Source organism: Pseudopodoces humilis, chromosome 6, assembly GCF_049639895.1.
Source record: "Pseudopodoces humilis isolate 2021_Gansu_Grassland_sample_001 chromosome 6, ASM4963989v1, whole genome shotgun sequence".
NCBI classification, from domain to species: domain Eukaryota; kingdom Metazoa; phylum Chordata; class Aves; order Passeriformes; family Paridae; genus Pseudopodoces; species Pseudopodoces humilis.
In genome coordinates, this window is record NC_142205.1 from 38,010,818 (window position 1) to 38,033,609 (window position 22,792).

Here is a 22,792-nt window from a genome sequence, read left to right on the forward strand (position 1 = left end):
ATGAAACTGTAGACCCTCGAGGAGTAATTAAGCAGAGGGAAAGGTGAAGCCTTAGATATCTAATTTTTCAGTTTTTCTGAACAGTTGGGATTGGTTTTTGAAATACTCAGAGAATTTTCCAAATTTTGTGTGCTGCAGAATGAAGACATCAAAGTACAGAGCCCTAAAAGCTGAACCTCAATTCCCTTTGTGTTACCATCCCAGCAATATCGAGTATTGCTGTTTTACCTTTTGTAATGTGGTTTTGTTTATTTAAGAATTTCTCATTTTTTTTGTAGTTTTGTTTACTGTTTTTCTCTCTCTTCAAATATCTCTTCTCAATTTTTCTCTTTTCTTCATCACAGTACTCCATTTTTCTCTTTTCTTCATCACAGTACTTCATGTTTTCACTCAGCATGGCTTATTATTTATGCAGTCATTTCCATTAAGAGATGCTTTATGGTGGCTTCAATAGGGAAGAAATAGATTATGTATTATCCTTTAGGTACCATTTTATGGGACCAACATTAGAGTAATTGAGGAAGGAAGAAAGAAAAAGTAAGGGTCTATACCGTTGATGTTTATGAACATTAATAGAAAAGAAAAAGGTATTAAAATTGGAACATAACTTTGTTTTCTGCCATTAAGAAGTCAGTCATGTCCAGTTGTTTGCCTGTCAGATTAGTTTATGGAATCAAGTTGAGTTTGTTTTTTCTTGCAGGCATGAGGGGAAATATATTGCCAATGTAAATAATAAAAGAGAACTTCTGTCATGCTAGGCTAAATAATGTGAAATAATATTACAGTAGTTAGTAAAACTACTTTTGGCAGTATTATTGACAATTTGTTTTTCACTGATATTCTGGCACACATATTTCATCATGTATATGTCTGTTTTGTATTAAATTTCATCTGTAAAATGATCTATTTATATGTGTGAATTATCAGACTAGAAAGCTGCACACTTTAAATCTTTGATTTTCTTGCCTTGAGCCAATAACACAAATAATCTTTTATGTTTTAAAAAAACCTTCATTTATAGGTGACAATGAAAGTAGCAAAGTTTTGTTTTAAACTGTTTGTTTAGTTTATTTCCAATACAGCAATAACTGTATCTATCTCTGTGGGTTTAATATGTCTATGACAGAAGCAGATTAATCAAGTAAAACAAACTATATATTATTTAAAATTTTAATATTTTCAAGCTTTAAAAATCATCACTTGCAATACATAAAAAAAGCTAAATTGCTTCCTAATTGTGAAGGGAGTGTTTCCCCCAGCGAGAGTCTCTGTCAATGATCCTTGGATTTGATCAGAGGTAAAAGAGTATTACAAATTAAAACTACCATTTAGGGAACATCAGTATTGTTGCAAAGTATCGTCAAGGTCTGAAGAACAACCACAAGCAATGTGCAGACAAAATGGAGGCTGTGCAGGCATTGCTTTTAGCTGGTGCAATACTTTGTTGAACTGGGTTTTATATTTTACCAGTTTTTCCCTCTTTTCCCATGAAGAATCCAAATGAATCTAAACAGATTTTGATACTCGTTCAGTGCATTTCTGCCTATTTGCCAATATGGGTGACCACAGTGTACAGACCTGGTGCACAGTGAGTGTGTAACAGAAATGGTACTCACTGATGGTTTGGGCTTATCGTGGCATGCATGGATGTCATTGCTTAGGCAGGCTCTGCCCTGACCTAACTGTGTGAGATTAGAGGAGAAACACTCCAACCTGTGACAGACTTAGCTTTCAGTAGTAAGCAAGGAGAAAAAAGAAAAAGGAAAATTTTTTGTTCTTTCAATATAAAAGAATATAAATAGAATAAGTTAGTATATTGCAGCAGATGATCCTCCATGGCTAATTGTTTGACAACCTGTTTTTGCTCATTTACCATACACTTGTTGCTATATGTTTTGTCTGAGCAGACCTTTACACGATAAAAGCTTGTCAGCTTTATCTTCCTACTTTCTGATGTTACCAGACATAATTCATAAACTCAGAAGATATCCTACAGGCAGAAGAGATGACATCAAGCTGAAAAACCTTTCTGTCTCTTTTTTGTTTGTTTTGTCTCCTCTTCCTCTCCCACTGCAGGAGTGAGAAAATCAGTGCTGATAGGTGCTCTTCCATCCCTCTAAGGAGCACTTGGAAGATTACAGTACAGTAAGGTGACAGTTGTCTACATGATCTAAAGGAATTCTCTCTTTCACAGACATGCCATAGCTATTAACCAGTGCCAGAATACAGAACTTTTATGAGGTACCTATTCTCAGACATAGATAATTCTCTTAAAAACTCATGAACTGTAAAGCAGCAATCTTTTAGCACCTGATTAACAGCACCAGTAACAGCCTTTGTCAGAAGTGACCTAGAGTAACCACAATAGCAAAACTATTATGAGATAATAGTTCTTTAGTTTTAATTTAAATACCATATAGATGTTGTAATCCTGAGCACCATTGCATAACACAATTTTCTGTCCGTGTGTGTTATGTGTTAGAGTCTGTGACCACAGGCATGTTATCATCTTTATGCTTTTGAAATTATTTTGGCTGTAGAATTAAGGGCAAACAATTCTAGCAGTAAAATTATCAAAACGACTGGCCTATTTCAAGCCTTCTCCCTAGATTGGTTTGTGTTGGAAGGAACCTTGAAATCACGTAGTACAACCCTCCTGAAATGGACAGGAACACCTACCACTAGACCAGGTTTCTTAAAGACCAATCCAGCCTGGCCTGGAACATTTGCAGGGACATGCCATCCACAACTTCTTGGGCAGATTGTTCCGGTACCTCACCACCCTCATAGTGAGGAATTTCTTTCCATATCTGATGGAAAACTAACTTCTTTCAGTGTAAAGACATTACCCTTGTCCTTTTCCTATGTGCCCCTGTATTGCTCAGCACCCGGAAGTAAATAGTACATGAAGAGGTCTGTTATCTATTATGTGATTTTCTTGTTTAGCAGAGTTATTCTTGATTTAGATAGATTATGAGTTCAAAGTTGGTTAACGTAAATGGGTGTCCAGGGTAGGTAGAATTACATTACACAGTGCCTGTAATATAGCAGTTTAAAGTAAAAAAAACCCACTTTTACTGTTCAAACAAATGAGTTGTGGTACTTCTGGAGGAGGGGAGAACAATAAATTAAACCTGTCAGGTTTAAGAAGCTGAACTTTAGGTGGTGTGTGCAGCATCAACCACACAGATGGACACACTGATGAATGAAGTTAAGTACTGTACAGTAAAAGCTGAAGCAGGGATTGGGGAGCAGGGAAGTATCACTCACTCTAAAGCTGTGCTAAAGAGCAAAGAACATTTGTTAAAATGGATGGCTGGAAGGTTTTGTGCCATAAAGGGACTCTGAAGCAACCCTGAGTAACTTAGGCAATTAAGGGATATTCAGGCCCCTGAACATGAATACTTTGAATGTATTCTTTGTATAAGTGGCTTATTATTTTCTACAGGTGCAATGAAGAACTCAGAATGGTTAAATGAAATCTGGAGAGACATATAGCTCCTTATGCCTCTCCTTAAGTTTTTCAGTTTTGCTTCAAAGTGTTTCTTTAGTTACCTTCTATACTTACTATTACTTGTTCTTTTGAAATTAATCAATAACTGGTGTTTTCTACCTGTAATCCTTCCTAAGGAGTTGAGTATAGAGAAGATAAATTTAAGTCATTAATAGAGCAGACATATGTTCATAATATTAAAGGAAGACAATGAAAATGTTTCTTTCAGATTTTGATTACTGTGATGCTTGTAAATGGATTTTTCTTCCTTTTTTTCTGTCTTTCTTTTTAAGCAGACACTGTGACTGATCCTGTGTGAGGGAAGAAAAAGCTGTGAGCATGGGCAGCAGGGGTGCAACTTGCACTTGCCAGGCAATGAGAAAGATAGATTGCATGAGAATCACACTGCAGGGTTCTGAATCTGATGAGTGGAATATCAATTTATTCTTATAGTGATGAAAGAACGTTTTTATGGCAGCCAGTGTTTTGAGCCAATAGGAAAAGTATCTATTTTCTAGTGAAAATTATTCTGTAATTATGTTCAACATAGTGTGTTGTAGGACTGGACATCTTCATAGTAATATTAGTCAAAATAGTGTTACTATTTGTCTATTTGGGTTGTAGAGGAGATTATTAGTTATTTGACTTTCATTTATTTTAATTTGCTTTTTATGTTTAAATTATTTTTATTCACTCATTTATTATAAATCAGAAGCATTAAGATGCTCTCTAATGAAAACTGTGCCTTTAATTGAACTATCAAATGCAGGTAACAGAAAGCATCATATTATGCAAAACAGATTCTGAATTAATAACTTCAAATTCTCCCTCTGTAATAGAGATATAATAATTGAAAAATTTAATCCATTGCCCTACTTCGCAGTTTAGCAATTGCTAAACATGATGATACACAGGACCCCCATTTAAATATGCAATTATTGCATTTTCCTTACCATTAGGAAATCTTGGATTCCTGTTCAGCAAACTACTAAGAATTTAAGATGTGACACAATACTCTGGTTACTAGATGTAGTTCTTAAAGTTATGTCTATTAGCTGAAGAGAACTATTTGCTGTCCTTAAAGAAAGTTTGCTTTATTAAATAATGTGTAAAAGAAAAGGAGAGATTACTTCTGCTTCTGTGTTATCTGTTTTAGAAAACGTTGAAAAATGTCTGCTTTCCTTTGGAACACAAATTGATGTCTTTTTACAATAGAACTAATATGTAGTGAATATATTCAAAGAGGTGAACTCTGTAAGGCTGAGTACACATGTAAAATCTATATAAAGTTCTGTCTTTGCAAAGTAGAAAACGATAAGTTTGAAATGTGTTTGGTAATTCTTTTGGCTTTTTAAAATGAAAACTGTTCTGAGAAAAAGTAATAAATATCTCTAAGAAATTATTAAAATGCTGCATTATGACAAGGTCAAGCACTTAGATTAGCATAAAAAGCACTTACAAAAGACATTTGCATATCTTGGTGACCAAAAGGTGAAGTCTAAGTTCGTAAGTTAATATACACTATTAAAAATCTTTCTAAAATAATACATAATTGCTTTAGCGAAGTGGGGTATGTGTGTGTATGAATCTCAATTTCTTTTGTAATATTGCGTATATGTTATATCAACTGAAATGTGTATTAAATTTTTGAGGCTTCAGTTCTGGAATGACTTAAAACTGTGAGCATCCCATGTAGTCACTGCAGCTATTCAAATCTTTGCAACTTTATTTCTATCAGTTTGTGTTGTGAAAAATTTAACTATTGATTATTAGTGAGATATGCCGTGGAATGTTTAAGATTTTATAGATGAAAATAAATCCTTCTATTTTTTAAATTTTAGTAACACTTAAGTAGCTTTGTAAGTTAGGAGATCCATAGTTTCTTACCGTCTGTTGGATGAGTAAAAATGCATATATCCACTGAAAGGAAAGAAGTCATGTTTGGGTCAGTTCTTATATGAAGTACAGGAAGTCTTCTAAAAACTTGAATTAGGAGAAACAGTAGGTGAGTTGATAAGCTTAAAAATTATGAAGTCAGTGGTAATTTTGAATGATCTCTAATATGTCAAAACAATATCTAGCAAAGGAAGCATTTTTATCATTTAAATGCTCATACATTTTCATACAGTTTAAAAATAATTGAAAGATGTTTTTCTGTAACTTTACTGTTCTCCAGCTCCTACATTGGAGGCCAAAATAACTATGCTGAGGATCAAAATTGGACATCCTGTGATAGGTGGATCATTTTGCCATGTGTAGACATCTGCTTCATCCAAGGTTTCCTTCCAGCTTATGCTTAACTTGTGAAGCTATCATTGCAATCTTTGCACTTTATTCAAGTGGTTTTTACAGGGCACAAAGTCTCTGTAGGCAGAATACGTGCTACCTAAAAGTATAAAATTAATTATCACCCAATGGACACAATATTTAGCTGGGACTAATTTACTGTTAGACTGTACTGATGATGCTCTCCACCTCTTTCCAGATACTCAGTGGATCTTTGCTGGCCAGACAGGTCCAAGTATAATTTGTTGACTTCCATGGCTCATTGACGTGGACTCATCCTCGGTGTTGTTTCAACTTCTGTCTCTGTTTTTGCTTTTATGATTTTATAACTTTTCATATTTGTGGCTTGTTTTCCTTCCACTCCTGACGGACCTTGTTCAACAATCTCTGTTCTGTCTGCAGCTTTAGCTTTCTTACATTGCATGGTTCCACATTACCTAATTTCTGGTAGCTCTTCCTCACAATTTAGTAGTTTCCTCAGTGGTGTGTGCCAAGGTTATTCATCCATGCCATATTAAAGCCTCAGTTCTTAGGAGGAAGGCTAGACACTTAGCTGTGAGTTAACAGGGAAATAATCTGACATTCTTCTTGATTCTCATGGTCTGAACTGCAGATACCTGTGGGGTGATGGAGTGTGCTTTGCTGCTTCATTGACCAGCATGCCTAGATATGAGATTATGGTTTATGCTCAACTCTTTACCTTTAGTCAGTGAGTCTAAAGTTTTGACAATGTCTGTAGCTCAGGACTTCCCAGTGGGATTTGTAGAGTAGGTAGGATTAAAAGGCAAAACATTCACAGAAGTCATCCAGCAAATGAAAGTCTAGGGTAAAAATGGTAAATATTAATTTGTTTAATAGTCTTATTATCTAGGCATTATTTATGCAAACATGCCTCACTTGTTTCTCTTGAAGTAATTTTGTCGATCTGCTAATTTAAACAGATATCGTGATAGAGTTATTATAGATGCTAAGGGTCAACTTGCATCTCTGTCTTCAGAAAAATCTTGAGTGCGTGGATTCTGTGACAGAAAATGAAGTCTGTTATACACAGGATTGCTTTTCACATCTCCAGGATTTGCTAAGCAAAATGTGCTTCAGCTATATGTGTGTGTGTCCATTTCTGGTTAGATATATAGGAAATGCATGGAACTATGTCAGATCTGTATTAGGCATATCCATAAATAATGTTGGACACAAAGTTCCCCCTGAATGGGTCTCAGTAAACTTGCACATGACACCAAGCTGTGTGATGCTGTTGACACTCATGAAGGACAGGATGCCACCCAGAGGGTCCTGGACAAGCTCCAGAAATGAGCCCATGGGAAACTCATGAGATTCCCAAGGCCAAGTGTGAGGTGCTGCACCTGGGTTGGGGACAAACCCTGGTATCAACGTAGGCTGGAGGATGGACAGATTGAGAGCAGCCCTGCCCAGAAGGGCTTGGGGATGCTGGACATGAGCTTGCAATGTGCATTCTCAGCCCAGAAATCCAGCTTATCCTGGGTTGCATCCAAAGCAGCATGGCCAGTAGCTGAGGGAGGTGATTCTCCCCCTCCACTCCATTCTTGTTGGACCCCACATGGAGTGCTGCATCCAGCTGTGGGGCCTCCAACATACGAAGGATGTGGATGGGATGGAGCAGATTCGGAGGAGGGCTGCAAAGATACTCAGAGGGCTGGAGCACATCTCCAACAGACAGGCTGAGAGAGATGGGGGGCTGTTCAGCCTGGAGAAGAGAAGGCTCTGGGGAGACCTTGTACTACCCCTAAAGGGGGCCTGCAGTACATCTGGAGAGGGACTTTTTACAAGGGCATTTAATGATGGGACTGAAAAATAGTAGGTTTAGATTAGATACTAGTGAAGAATTCTTCACTGTGAGGGTAATGAGGCACTGGAGCAGGTTGCCCAGAGCAATTGTGGATGCCCCATCCCTGGCAGTGTTCAAGGCCAGGCTGCATGGGGCCCTGAGCAAACTGGTCTAGGATAAGGTGTCCCTGCCCATGGCAGGGGGATTGCAATGAAATGATCTTTAAGGTTCTTTCCAACAAAAAACGTTCTGTGATGATTTCTGTGTTGGGGTGCAGTTTTTGTTTTTTTGTCTAATTAAAATGGTATACTTGCTAGCTCATTCAATCTACACTAAGATTGGTTATCAATAAATAGAAATGTCTTACCAACAGTGTTCATTTATAAGTTGCTAAAATATATTTTATTTTGATTGCCTCATTAATCTTAGTAATTTTTGTTCCATTTATCTCAGTTTAATTCAGTTTTTATTACATTATTCAGATGGATTTTTCTTCTATTTGTTAGAAATAGTGCAAAGTAAAGAAACAAGTAAAAGTAATATACTCAAAAAGACTGGCAGTAATGAATTGAGAGATTTTTGTCATTTGAAAGAAACATCTTAGTAATATATTGACAACTATAGTTTTCTTCCAAGAAGCTTCTACATGAAAAGACAACTTTGGAGGAAATTCAGGCAACTCTAAAGAAAGCAATTTAGATTTTATGATACAAGTGTTTTTTCTGATTATGTTAATCTGACACAGCCTGATTGTGTCCCCCAAAGGCCATAGCAAAACATAATCAGGCAGACTCTCTAAATTGGAATCACTCTAAAATCTCCTAAAGATGCAAATGTAGTTATCAGAGAAGAGTTACAAGAGTTTGTTCAAAGATTAGTTTTTAGAAACTCAAACTTTTTTCAACCAGTTTGTATTTGAAAAAAATGTGTTTGAAGATTATCAAATCTAGCTATAAAATACCATTTTTCAATTGAATTGGGCACTCATGCATTTTATAGATGTCATTAAATAAGTCATGTTGCCAAAGAGTTTCTCAAAGCTAAATTTAAAATGGGTTACATTAAGTATTCTCAAAGTATTTGCAGGCACAATCAATGTGTATACAGGAATGTAAGTTTATGTATGCAAACAGGTACATAGGCTAGAGTAATTGGGCAGATTGGCTAATTATGTTTCTAGGCGGGCATGCACAGTTTGGTGTATGCAAATTAATGCAATCAGATGCACTGCTGGTAAATTAAGCCCATATATTTAATTTTACCCTTTAGGTATCAACAATATCAGATAAGGTGGAACTTGCATTCAGTAATAACTATTTTATTACAAGACAGGTACCAAATCCTTTTCAGGAAATTTTTGGTGGCAGAGGTTGACTTTCTCATGACATCATGTATTTAATGTGACATCATAGTAACTAATGCATGAACATTTATAGTGATTGCAGTAGAATCACAAAATTAAATGACAACATTTTATTAGCTGCAAGTTTCAGTGATCTGGGTCTTCTTTCATCTTGAATTATAATAAATACAAGGAAGAAACAAGTGATTTATTAAAGTGAAATAACTGCCTCATTGGTTTTTGTTTTTAAATGTCTTAACATTTGAAAATGTAAACATATATTGCTTTATCTGTATAGCTCACATAAGTAATAACTAATTATATATGTTACAGTTTTGTGCCTATTTCAGAATATTGTTGACATACAGCAATGATCATATCTCAAGATAATTTTTACCATCACAGTAGTTTCTCATTTATTTCCATGTTAATAGTTTTTTTGTGTGATCATTGCCTACCTGTAAAAAACATAACTCTAACACCTGGTTACAAAGAAACAGTCAACAGAAATAAATCTGATGCAGTTAAATAATGGTGAAGGGAAAAATTTGAATACATAAGTAAAATGCATTATTCAAGTATTTTATGAAATGCACATGTCTACCATAACTAGCATTAAAAATATTTTTAATTGACTTTTCATATTTGCAACTCAGTCAAAAATAGCTGTTCAGCTGCTTTGATAATACAGTCCACTTTCAGCATCATTGTACTAAAGCTTCTGAATATACTAACTATTCCATACAAGCTATTCCCATAGCTGGGTCTCTGGACTGATACCTTCAAAGTATCATTTTTTTATAATTTCTTTATCATTCTGCCTTTCATTACAATTTTGGAAAAATACAGACCTATCTCTTTTTTATGAAAGTATTATTGGTTATATAGAAGCCAATTTTTGTAACAGTGATCTGCTGAAGGTCTCAGAGGAGTTCTGTGTAAAAGAGGAAATTTGACACTTGTCAGCTTAAATGAGTGCCCTGGGACAGTTTGCATTTAAAAGCCTAACAAAGCAGAGGTTAGTTGAGGGAGGTATTTTATCTGACTATATAAAATATTTTCTGTTTTCTTCATACCTCTCCACTCATCACAGAACTGCATTTTCTACATTCTGAGCTTGTTCTAGTTTCCATCGTCCTTGCAATCCTTTCTGAGACACCTGTTTTCTTTTCCTTCAGGTGATTTTACTTCTCTTCATCTAAAAGGAGGGATTTTTTTCATTCTTTGTCTTGTTTTCATCAAGGGCATGCACAAGGGTGTATATGTGCTAAAACACTAAACACCACTAGTCCTTTCTTTGATATATTTTAGGCATCTACACCAATTCCCCCTGTGTCTCACAAATTCTGTTTCCAGTCTGGCTTTTGCTGACACCCATGAGCTCCTCTCTGTTGATGTCTGGAACTTTTGCAATAGATTTGTACGGCATTTTAAAGTTTCTGTATCTCTGATAAACAGAAATTGTATCAGGTTGATATTGGGATGCTGGTCCTGTCCGTGGCCTCAGGCTACCTGGGCACTTCTGGATAATTGTGAGCTATAAAAGTAACAAGTAGTTAGAGAAAGATGCAGCCAACTATGTAATCTAATGATGCTAGAACTCATGTGAATGATTGGAAAACTCTCAGTCAAGTGAAAGGAGCAACAATAGACCAATTATTGCTACATATTGTACATAAGCAAAGATACAGTTCAGCCTTTTTTTACTATAATAGAAATGAAATGATTTTTACTTTGTCTTCAAATTATGCAACTCATCAGAAAAGATTTTTACTTTTTAATAAAGGTGGTATGTTTGAATTGTTTCCTTTTTAGTACTTCCTGGTGGACATAAAATCTTGTATTGATAATTTATTACTCATTAGGCTGCATATAACTAAAGCTGTTTCTGGCTTTTTCAATAGTAACTGACAGCTTCTGTGTACAGCATTTCAGGTTCCTGTTTACACTGTAAAATCTCTTCAAATCAGCTCAAAATTTCATTACACAGCATAACCTGAATTTAAACTTCTATGATTCCTGTGCTTTTTTTTTTATTTATTATTATTTTCCCATCTAAAAGACCACAGATAAAATTCACAGCTTATAAACATTAGCATGGCTTGGAAATGGGTTTTTTTTTTGTCATCACCAGTTTGCTGTTAAGTGTGTGCTTTTAGCCTTTTACTCTGCTCATTGTAAAACAAAACCAGAGGATAAGGAGTTCCCATGTTTTTTTTTATTAGTCCAGACAAGTTCTTCTCAAACAGTGATTCATTATTAGCAAAATAGTTCTTTATAGGTGAAAGAGTTGAAGGAGTTCTGAGGGAGTTCTGCTCTATTAAAGAATATTTGACTTGAGATTTTATAAGTTTGAACATTTGTGTGTGTCCTGATAAGCCATTGCTGTATTCTAAGAGTAATCAATTTTAGGTTCCTCATTAAGATCCCAAGAAGAAAAAACCCAGTATAAAAATCATGCATTATTTTTTATTTTTTAATTTATGTGCAAGAAGTAACTTCTTCATATATTTTTAGGTCATAAAGGAGCTGTTTCAGGATACAGTGCCTGCTAAATGCTTTCATGGTTGAAAAAAAATTTGAAAAAAGTTAATTGAATAAGAATTAATTGAAAGCTACATAGTAAAAGCATGCCTGACTGAAGATGGCCATATACCACAAACTGAAAACTATAAAAGTATTGTGAAGAAGCATCAGTAACTTATGTTAGACTTTTAGTCTGACCCAGCATAGCCTTTTCCTAAGTTGAAATAATCCATCTAGCTCTGTTTATAAGAGAGTATACATATATGCTTGTGTAGATTGATTATGTGCTCCAGTGGATTAACTTGGTTTTTTCCCTTTGAACTTTATATTGAGTGTTGACTGAATTTTGCAAATTGTGAACAGTGAAAGACAGTGTCCAGAGTGGGGCAAACAGTAGGACCAGTAGGACCTCCCTGTTTCTATAGAAGTATTTATGATCTCTAAAACCTAAATGTTGCCTCATAAAATACCAGTTGAACTATTTATACAACAGTTCTATTCATACTGTTTAATAACAAAAAGAGTTAGTGCCAAGTAATTCCAACATCTTTCACTGGTCGATAAGTGTAATAGTCCCCAAAGCATTATCTTAATCATCCTTTTCTACTCATATGTCTTAGAAAATAAAATAATATACAGGCATCAAATATCACTACAGTAAGTAAAGTACAAAGTTGGAGAAGTTTATGCCGAAGGCATTGGCAGCGCTTTCTGTAGAAGAAAATTTTATGGTTCAAATTATGTATGGCTTACTGTTTGTAAAGGCTCATTAAAATACCCTGAATATGTTCTATTTTTACTACTGTTTATCAGAATTACATACTTTTTGTTTACTTACAGTATGAAAGAGGCTGGTTTAGGCCATAAACAGTGGAGGGGTGGTCCCATTTCATCAAACTGCAAGCAGTGTCCAGTAGTTTATACCAATCCTGTTTGTGGATCAGATGGTCACACATATTCTTCTCAGGTAAGAATTGAATAAAGAACTAAATTAATCTTTCATTGTTCCAGTCAATTCCAGCTCTTGGAAAATAAAATAATGTATTGTAACACAAACCAATATTTATTTGTTGTTGGCTGAAATGTGTACTGCAGAATGCAACCTACAACAATGCTAGTATTTTGTATGATGTAAAAGTAAAACGGTAGCAAACCCTAAATAGCATAAAGCAGTAATACCTGGGGCAGCAGTGTAAGACTGCTACACAGTATAATGGAGCACACGGAGTGCTCCGCAGTGTGACAAGAAACCAGGGCAGGGTTTTGAGTAAGCAAAAAAGCGTTGGGTGTCTCCAGCTGGGGGTAGAATAGGCATGTTAAGTCAGATTTTCCAGGTGGGCATTGAAGGTGTGCTTCAAATTCCAGTCCTTAGACATATTCCAGGCACTTAGACATAGGTGTAACATACCCAGAAAAAAAAAGTAATAATGTAAATGAGTGTTGCATATCTTTCCTTGCAACAGTGTATTATGAGTTTTAAGATCATAATCAAATCTTCCTTTTCTAGTCCTTAACTCTCATGTTTTTTCTCTCATACAATTTTGGAGATAAAGTAATAATTTTAAAATGTTACTGTCAGTTTACTCAGTCTTGTTTGGATGAAATATTTTGTGCTGCTCCCGCTGAAGTCCAAAAATTCTGGGACTGCATTAGTACAGTGCAGAGATTAAATTGTGAGATGGAGGGACTTCATAATGTTGAAAACAAATTAATTTGTTTAGCATCCTTCATTAAAACTTCGAGCAGAAGAATGCTCAGCCAATATTAACAAATGAGTCTTCTTTAGTAGAAAAAAGTGGGGGCTCTTGGTAAACCCATTTTTCTCAGAAACAGCATGTAATTCAGTGGTGTGAAAGGAGCTGCTGTATTCTGTCTTACTGACACTGTGTCCTTACACTAACAAATTGTTTCATTAGTAGATAATATCCAGTGCTTCAAGAGAAGTATAATAATAGATTAAACTGATGGAGATGAAAAACCTTTGTGTTTGTTACTTACGAAGAAAAAACTTCATATTGCATTTTAAACAAAATACTTTAGGGATATTTGCTTGTATCTAAAGTTTTAAAGTTTCGATATTTTTTTGTTTGTTTTTTTACGTAATCACAAATTAATAGCATCTGAAGTTTACACATCTGTAGTCACATGTGAGGTTTACAAAAAACAATTAGTTTCCAAGAGGGACTGGGTGTTAGATTGAACACTAAGTATCTTCTCCAAGGGTATTTTATTCTTGATAAAATAAAAACATCAGATTTAACTAGTGCTTCCTAAACCCTGACAACACTTAGGCTTTTATCCTAAATCTTACATTAGAAAATGTTTTTCCTACTAACTTGAATATTTAATTATAGGGATTTGTTCTAGAATCTTAGTTGTCCTTTAAAGAAAGAAATTAAAAAAATTTCTAATGCTTACACCAGGTTATCTGAGGCCCTAGAAATAAATTCTGGACTCTTCGGTGTAGCTAAAAAATACTCCCTTTCATTGACACTATGACTTTAATTTAGGAATTTGAAAAGTATTCTGATTTTCATTAACTGTAATCTCCTGCCTGTGTTTTTTTATGAGCTAAAAGTGTGTTGGCATCTTACTAGACATTAGGTGATGCTGTCATTTAGTATTTACTCTGCCTTGCCATTCAAAAGTTCAGGCAGTCTTTAAGTCTCCAGTCCAGGTGGCACACAGATATAATACAGATGGTAGTGTCTACAATTTTGAAATTTAAATAGATGAGGTAGATAAGTTAATATAGTTAATACTGGATGAGCAACATTTTTATTTTTTAAATGCTGTATACTTCATTTATTGCAATCTCTCCCTGTGTTCTTTCTAAGTAATGCAAAAATCACCCCACTTTAACCTCATTGGTTATTTCCTATTTTACCATATAGGAATGCTGAGGTCTGAATAGCTCCATAGGTAGAAGTGACCTTTCTCCTCTCATGGTCTGGTCTGGAGTAGGTGTACAAAAATCTATAAATATTGATGAGATGCAGATGTTTTTAAATCAGTTCATATGTTAAAGGTGCAGCTGTTCAAAGGGAGTGATGAGAAATGAGTGGATTGAATAAACACACTGTGTTCACATTCCAGTGCATTCAGTGCTGCAGCCAGTGCAGCAGTGCATGTTATCCAACCTCAGTATCCCTTGCATGCAAACAATGCAGAGGTGACATACCCTCAGAGATATTCTGCAGGGTTGAACTTTTGTCTTCCACTGCCTTGTAATGGTAAATTTCAAATCTCAGTTTATGGAAGAAAAATGCTAAAAACGTTTATTGTCACAGAATATCTATATTAGCCTATAAATACTTACTTTTATTTCTCTTTAGTGATGTGAGGATTTCACACTCTGTGCAACGAGTTGCATCACAACAGAGGTCCTTGCCAGGTTATTTCAAGAGCAATGTTTTTAAAAATTGACTAAAGGCAAATATTTGTGTTCTTGTACTCCAAGCAAAGTTTGTTTCATTGTGTCATCAAGCTCCAATAGGAGTTTATACAGCACTTTTCTTGTATTTAGAAAGCATTCATTAATGACTCTGGAAAATTCTATAATACATTTCCTGGAAATAAGTCATTAAATAGTACTGTAGAACACAGCCAGGCTGTTGATATTTGTCAGATGGATGCTCTTTTGGGAGTATAACTTTGCTTTTTCAGGACAAGCCCATTAAATGCTTAATTTAAAGTTATGTAACTATAGCTATTTCATACATGTGTTTTGCTTTGGAAAGCAAACAAGGAAAAAAAATTATATAATAGGTGGGCTATCTAGAAATTAAAGTTGTCTCCTAAAATGAGCTTTTCCAGAGTCAGGTAAGGGTATTTTGTTTCCCTCTCATTTTTGCAGTCCAGGTTATATTTACTGTTTTTCAGCTCAAAATTAATCTCATTAAGTCAGTGTAAAAGAAAAGTAGCAGGTGTAAGATATTTGTTACTAGAATTACAAGAATGTTGAAATAAAAATATTACATGCTGAAATGCTGAGTAATCAGAGTGAATGTGAATCATTGTGAGAGAAGAAATTCAGAATAAAGACATCCTGCCATTTCCTTGGCCCAGTGGTGGCACAGTTTTTACTTAATGGCCTTTAAGTAATACTGCATGTGTTCTACAGTTGGTCTGTTTTTACCTTCTGCATTTCTCTAAACTTTGGCACTTGAAAGTGCAGTATGCATTTTTACACTAGGAATTGTCAAGCAGTGCTGTCTCACAAGGCTTTGGTACCCCTATATACTTGACATTCTCCATGAAAAACACAGCCTGTTTGTAGCTTCATCTTTCCTGGGATTAATGGGGAAATAAAAGGACATGAAGTGCAGCTCAGGTGGGTTGTTTTGAGGCAGCAATGCAGCTGCTGCTGCCCTTTCACCCAGGGAGGCAACTCACTGCTGTCCAGCACATGCTGTAAAGCTGGTGTAACTGGGGTGAGATGGTGATGCTCAGGATTAGATTCTTCTGTTGGAACAATTCTCCCATATTGCACTGTTTTGTAACTGGACTGTCAGAAAAATGGCCAAGAGGAAAAAAAAAATACAGTCATGCAGATGAATCTTCTTTTGAGTGGATTTCGCATATTTTGATTTCAGCTCTGGTATTTGGTACAATAGGCTGAAGTCTTCTTTCTTAAGTTGAACGCAGTTGATGATTAATTTGACTTCAGCAAAATCTAACCTTAAATGAGATCAATGAGCAGTGCTTGCAGTGTTTTGAAAACACAGCAGAAATAACTTAGTCTTTAAATTATGCCCATTGCCCCATGGTTTTATGCCAGAATCACTTTGGCAGTTCTATTGCTAGCAACAATTTGCTCAAGATGTCTTCATATTGATAGTGAATTTTTTAAAAATATATTTTCTCCTACCTATGAATGCTTCACGTTATTGATGAAAACCCTGTATGTGTAAATAGCTATAAAAATTGTTTTTCAAAAGTAATGGGTCTAAACTAGCTTCTCAGACTAAGATGCAAACTGTATACAAAAGTAGTCAGAAAAGAGGATAAAAACCTTGAAAGACTCCACAGATAAACAAGTATGTGGATTTAGATCTTTTTAATATTCAAATACATTTATCAGTCTCCCAAATTACAATTCCTTTCTGTGAGGAGGTTTGAAAGAGTTTGGGATAAAATTGCACTGAGTGGAGGAGTGAGTTTAATACTCCATTCAAGTTTTGTTTATTATATTTCCTGAATCTGAAATAAATTTTTATTCTCAGGACATCCCGTATTTAACATTTTTCTTTTTAAAATCATTGCTATCTTTATTAATTTCAGGTATTTTTAAAATTTTAACTTAATAATCTATATCTCTTAGCAGTGTGTTTGGTATAAGACACCATGTTGAGAAGAGACATAAAAAATGTGTATTGGCATTTTTAATCTTTGATGTTATTTTAAGAATTTGATTTTATATAAGATAAATTGATTTAAATCAATTAGTGTAATTGAGCTTTCAGGTCACATGCGTGAGCTGTTGAAAGTTCTTTTCTACTTCAAGAGAGATTGCTAGAAACAGAATTCCTATTACAAAATAGGTATTTTGTAATAGTAAATGAAAGCATTTTTCACAAGCCTGATCCAATATATGTCAGTCTTGCTTCTTAAATTGGGCTAATCCACTATGTCTTTCCATTTTTATCTGCCTTGTTACTAAGCAATCTGCTGTAGACTTAACTGTCAGTTGAAATCTAGCCAAAAATAATAAGGTTAAATCATTGCCTGCCACCTTTAGTAATAAAATAATGTAATCTCTCTGAAATAAATTGTTTGACAGCATACAGATCTTCTACTCTTGCAGCTGGTAGAAGCAGCTTCTTCCAGGTGCTCAACCAGCAAGGATCTGCTTTTCTAATAAAAGTGGATTTTGTCAAAAGGGGCATCTCAAAATTAAGATTTGTGTCTCTAGCCCAAGCAGCACCCTGCAAAAATCACCCCTTTATAAGTGGAAGAATTTAAAACCACCTACAGAGCAAGTCTGGGTTTTACTGTTATAATGAATTTATGGCTGAGGTACACTGGCAAATAAAAAAAAGTTGTTGGTAAATAGGGGAGAAAACAAACCCGCAAAGAAGCCAACTAATCATTGCTAGTCCTCCTTCTGCCCTATTCTGTCCCCTTAAGAAACTCCACAGTCTTTCCTTGGATGAGACTGATGAATAGTCAATGATAAAAGTAAAATGTATCATGCTTGACTGATCCTGGAGTATACTTTGAGTCTTTATAGAAACAGTAGAAACTGCTTGTTCATTCTTTAAATGCTTAAAATGGCAAACAATAATAAAAGAAGGAAATGAGATTGGCCATAGCTGGAAAATAAAACATGGATGGGTTTTGCCAGAAATTTTATCTGGAACCTTTATATTGATAGGATGTGGTATTCAAGAAAAAAAAAGGCAGAGAAATATCATAAGGGTGACGACTAACTATTTAATCCAGAGTTTCAGATAGGCTGATGTAGTAAAATTTCCAAAATATATTATACATAACTGATCTCCTCTTTATCTACTGCATTCAAAATAAATAGCTTCTAAAGCTGTAGAGAAAGAATACAATAGCTTACATAACAAAATGCTTTACAAAGCTTTAATATTTTGAAATTCTGATCAATTCAATATTTCTTAGATTAGGATAATTTATACATATATAAATATGTGCTATTTATACAAGCAAGAATTGAATTTGATTCCCTTTTTCATTTCCAGAATATCATGTTCATTTAATATAAAATTATATATTGAATTTGCATTAAGAGATACCTAAACTTTAATACTTCAGTAAAAATAAAAAAAATGTGACCTTATGGACTAGAAAATATTTTCCAAAGGCTTCATCAGTGTAATTTCTTTAAATGCAGGTCCACCTCGGAATGGATGAGATGCTGACCACAAGCTTAAGGGTCAAAATTAAAGGGAGACAGGGACAGGTGACATTAAACTGGGGGACTGCTACAGTCCACCCCACCAGGAAAAAGAGGGAATGAGGGCTTCTGTAGACAGATAGGAGCAGCTTCACTTTCAGAAGCCCTGGTCCTCGTGGGGTACTTCAGCTGCCCTGTTGGTGGGACAGCACAGCAGGGCAGGAGCATTCCAGGGGGTCCCTGGAATGTATTCATGAGAAATTCATTCTCCAAGTGATAGAGGAGCTGAGAAAGGGGACCTACAAGACAGCTGGAGAGAGATTTTCAGCAAGTGCATGTAGTGATAGGGTAAGGGAGAATGGTTATGAACAGACCATGAGTAGATTTAGGTTCTGTGTTAGGAAGAAATTATTTACTATGTAGGTTATGGGTCACTAGCACAGGTTGCCCAGAGATGATGTGGATACCCCATCCTTGGAGGTGTTCATGGCCAGCTTGGAAGGGACTTTGAGAAAAGTAGATTTATTTGCCCATGGCAAGAGAGTCTGAGCTAGATGATCTGTAAGGTCCCTTCCAACCCTCAAACATAGAGTCATACTGTGATTCTGTGTGTGTGTTTTTTTAAATGGCTTTATGCTTTTCCTAGAATAGAAATCATCTAGGCTGTAAGGAAAAATCAGTAAAAGAGTAGGACAAAGAGTTAAGTGAAAGAAGTATCAGTGTTTATTAAAGAACTCTCCTGTCACACCAGTAGGATACAGATACAAAATTTTGAATATAAATTTGTGTTTTAACTGTCAAATGAGACAGCCAGCAAAATAAGAGAAATCACACTTCTGAAAATGGAGATTTTAGTTGAAGATTCAGATTTCTTAAACTTTAGATTGCATTAGAGGCATACTTCCATGGAGAACAGTCTTTCTCTGAGAGGCTTAACCATCAGAAGTTAATCTTTTGAAAATAGTATTAAAAATGTTGTAACTAGAATTACAACTAAAATAATCCCGAATCATTTTGGCACGGCAGTTATTTTCCAGAAAAATGTTTCCACATCATATGAAGGCAGAAATGCATAGGAGCTGAACACAGGAACTTGCATGGCTACCCTTGTGCAGCAGAAACCAGTTATGTAAAGAAACCAGCAGAGAGAAGGGTCTGGGGTGTTGAGACAATTAATAGGGTTCTTAAGTTTTATAGTTGCTTGAAATATTAAGGCACTGAGAAAACAGTGTGGAAGTTAGAGATGAGCTGTGTCAGTTGCAGGAAGGAGATCAAGAGACAAAGTTGCCTCAGTTTTACCAAGTGGAAGTTCTTTAAAGCATATGGTTTTGGTGGAGTAGAAGATAAGGATGGTAAAAATTCAAGAGATAATAAAATAGGTTTAGAGGATTTTTATGGTCTTGGGAGACTACTGTTGAGGCATTTATTTCTAAAAAAATGGAAAATAAGCTCTTAATAGGGAGAGAGAATGGTTAAAGATGGCGTGAAATGAAATAACATTAACCTAAGGAACAGATTTTGAGAGTTTATAGTAACAATCTATGATAGGAGTGGGGTTAAAGAAGTTGAGAGGCAAACAAGCAAATGGCAAATGATAACTGCCTCAGATCTTGGCCCAGTGAAAGCATTCTTTAGCAATTAGCTACAGAACTGCAAATAAGGTGAAAATTACTAGGAAGAAGATAATTATTCAACTTAAAATTTTTAAAACATTTAATTAAATTTAGTAGTCAAACAGAAAAAAGTGTTTAGCTTCTAAAAAGCTATTCTTACATGATGTTCATGCAAGTCACATTTGCACTTAGAAAGAAGCTGAAATACTATGAAACTTAGGTTTCAGACACTATAACAGAGATTTAGACCAGCAGTGCTGTAGTGCTATAAACTAGTCATGTTGGCCTGGAGAAAAGAGAGGCTTCAGTCTTTTTTTTTTTTTTCCCAGATTCCAATGAGAAAAAATGTCTGTAATGTTAAATAATCATCTTCCATGTCTCACATTTTGGATTTTTTTTTTTTTTTTAAATTTGTAATTTTTTTTAATTTTTTAATTTTTTTTAAATTTGCAAGCTTCACAATGAAATATTATAAATGTGAGCTGATTGCTATGTCGATATTTCACTGAAAACAAATTCAGACATATGACTATCAGAGGTAGGTCCTCTGTATCAAAACAACAACAGAAAAAAAAAAAGTAACATTTTAGGCCACCATGGAATTTACTGGAAAAGAAAAATAAGCATTGATGTAGCAAAATTTGTCACTGTGGCTTTTCATTCAAAATATAGAATGAAAAATTTGGCTTTGTATTGCCTTAGTTTTAATCCACATGTGTTTGTCACAGAACAAGGAAAATTTTTGCATGTTCTGGAAATCAAGTACTAACAGCACAAAGGGGAAAGATTTGGGTGCAGTTCTGTGTGTTTCTACACAAGATACACATATCAAGGAGAGATATGTGATCCAATGAAAAACAGTCATGCTTTGGAATGTTAATTACCACTTGTACAACACCATGTTTCTTTCCTGACAGAGTGAAAACTGGTATGAATGTGGAATTTTTGTCACTGATAGCACATGGAGCCTTGCATTTTGGACTGTTTAATAAATTAACTCTAGCACTTGGAGCTCAAATGAATATTAGCATACATTTTTAGGTGAGCAGAAAAGGACTGTACAGGCTGATAAGAAAACTAGGGTGCCTAGGTGTTTCACCTACTTGTAACTAACTATATAAAATTTATTTTTCCTTTTTTTATTTGCTTTCTCACTTTTTTCCTTTTTCTATTTTTTCCCCCTTTTTTCCCCCCCTCCCTTTGTCACCACGGTTTACAAAGAATAGTTTAAATGTCTTTGAAATTTTGATGGGATAACCCGGTATGGACTGTCTAGGTCTGTGCATGTTACTTTTAGTATTTTTATTATTTTTCCTATAATTGAAACTAATGAGCATGCCCTTTAGATGCTATTTTAGCACAGATACAACTTTATAAATATTTCAACTTAGATATAATTGGAAAAATTGAACTTGTTTAATTAGCAATGCAATCAGCCAGCATGGCTTAGGAAGTCATATGACATTAAAAATACAGTGATAATGCATGCTAATAAGGAATAAGCAAATTGTTTTAACAAAAAATTCCACACTTCTAAAAGCCATTTGTGTCTTGTTACAAGATTTTACAGCTTTTCCATTACTTCTGTTTTATTTTTGCCATTATTCAGAAATCTGCATGTCAGATGAAAATAAGTGAAGAGCTTTACTAGCTGATTTTTGAACCCATATAGTCAGCTATTTTTTAAGATGGTTGTGTAGGAGAATGAGATGTTTTTGTTCACCTGTAAAAAATATCTTTGAATGTTAATTTTAAAATTTGTAGTGGGAACTTGAAAATGTAAAGTTAGTTTTATCTGAGGAATATTTATTTTTCCATCTCTCAAGAAAATTTCTGCAAATTGCAAAATACTGAATGCCAGCAATGGGGTACACCACGAATCTCACATACGCACAGTGTTGAGTCACATTCTGTGAATCTCTGGCTCAGGTGGGACAAATATGATGGAGAAGTTTGAAACAAGGAGCCTGATGAAGTGCTGAGGTTTGGACTATACAGGCAAGAGCTCTGAATAAGAGCCAAAATTTATGGATTTAAGTATAGGCTTGTATATTTCAGAAAGAGTTTTTCGGGGGTTTTTTTGTGTTAAGTGTGCTTACAAGAAGCTTTTAGTAAATTTTCATATTGTATCAATGTTTATATTTTTGGAAGAAGTCAAGAGCACAATATAACATGGTTATATATTTTTTACCCCTTTAGTGAATTAGTTTTTAAAAACACGATAATGTTTTTTTATTTGAAATATTTTTTTACACAATTTATTGCATTAAAGGAATATGGGAATATTAATTTGGATGTGAGAGTAAATTTTTTTACACAAATACTAAAAGCATTATTATTAATTATTCTTAATTTACTAGGAATAGTGTATTTCAAGTAGGGATTTACCATTAATTAGGGTTTGTGTTCTTCCCTGATGGTATAAAATATTAGTTAGCCTGTTTGCAGTATGTATAAAATAAGATAGTGAGGTATATATTTTGCAAACCAAGTTGGTGTCTAAAAACTCAGCTGATTTTAAAAGTAGATAAGTTCTTCGAAGGATTTGCAGAAGCTCCTAAACATCATGTGTCTCTAAGAGCCTCTAAGTAGGAAAGCAAAGATAAGTAGGTGCCTAATTTGAATAATCCCAGTAGGCATCTATTGGCATGTTTCTGTGACTTAATATGTGTTCTAGGGTGTCTGAAAAAGACTGAATATCTAGTTGACCTGATTTCAATGATTTCAAGCTTTTAATTTTATACTATTGCACTGCAGTGTGCTGAAGAAAACAGACAAGCTATTAAGGTGAATGGGAAGAAACCTCTGGATGCAGGTTTTCATTCTGTCATGAAAATAGCATTCTCTAATCCATAGCTTC

General features: G+C 34.8%; 1 protein-coding gene across 1 annotated transcript in view; it reads left to right on the top strand.

Annotated features, from left to right (window-relative positions):
- SPOCK3 (SPARC (osteonectin), cwcv and kazal like domains proteoglycan 3) overlaps positions 1–22,792 on the top strand; it is a 163,110-nt gene that overhangs the window by 84,518 nt on the left and 55,800 nt on the right. Inside the window, exon 5 of the mRNA XM_005517609.3 lies at positions 12,295–12,421. Coding sequence (XP_005517666.2) covers positions 12,295–12,421 — 127 coding nt within the window. The remainder of the gene's footprint in view (positions 1–12,294; positions 12,422–22,792) is intronic.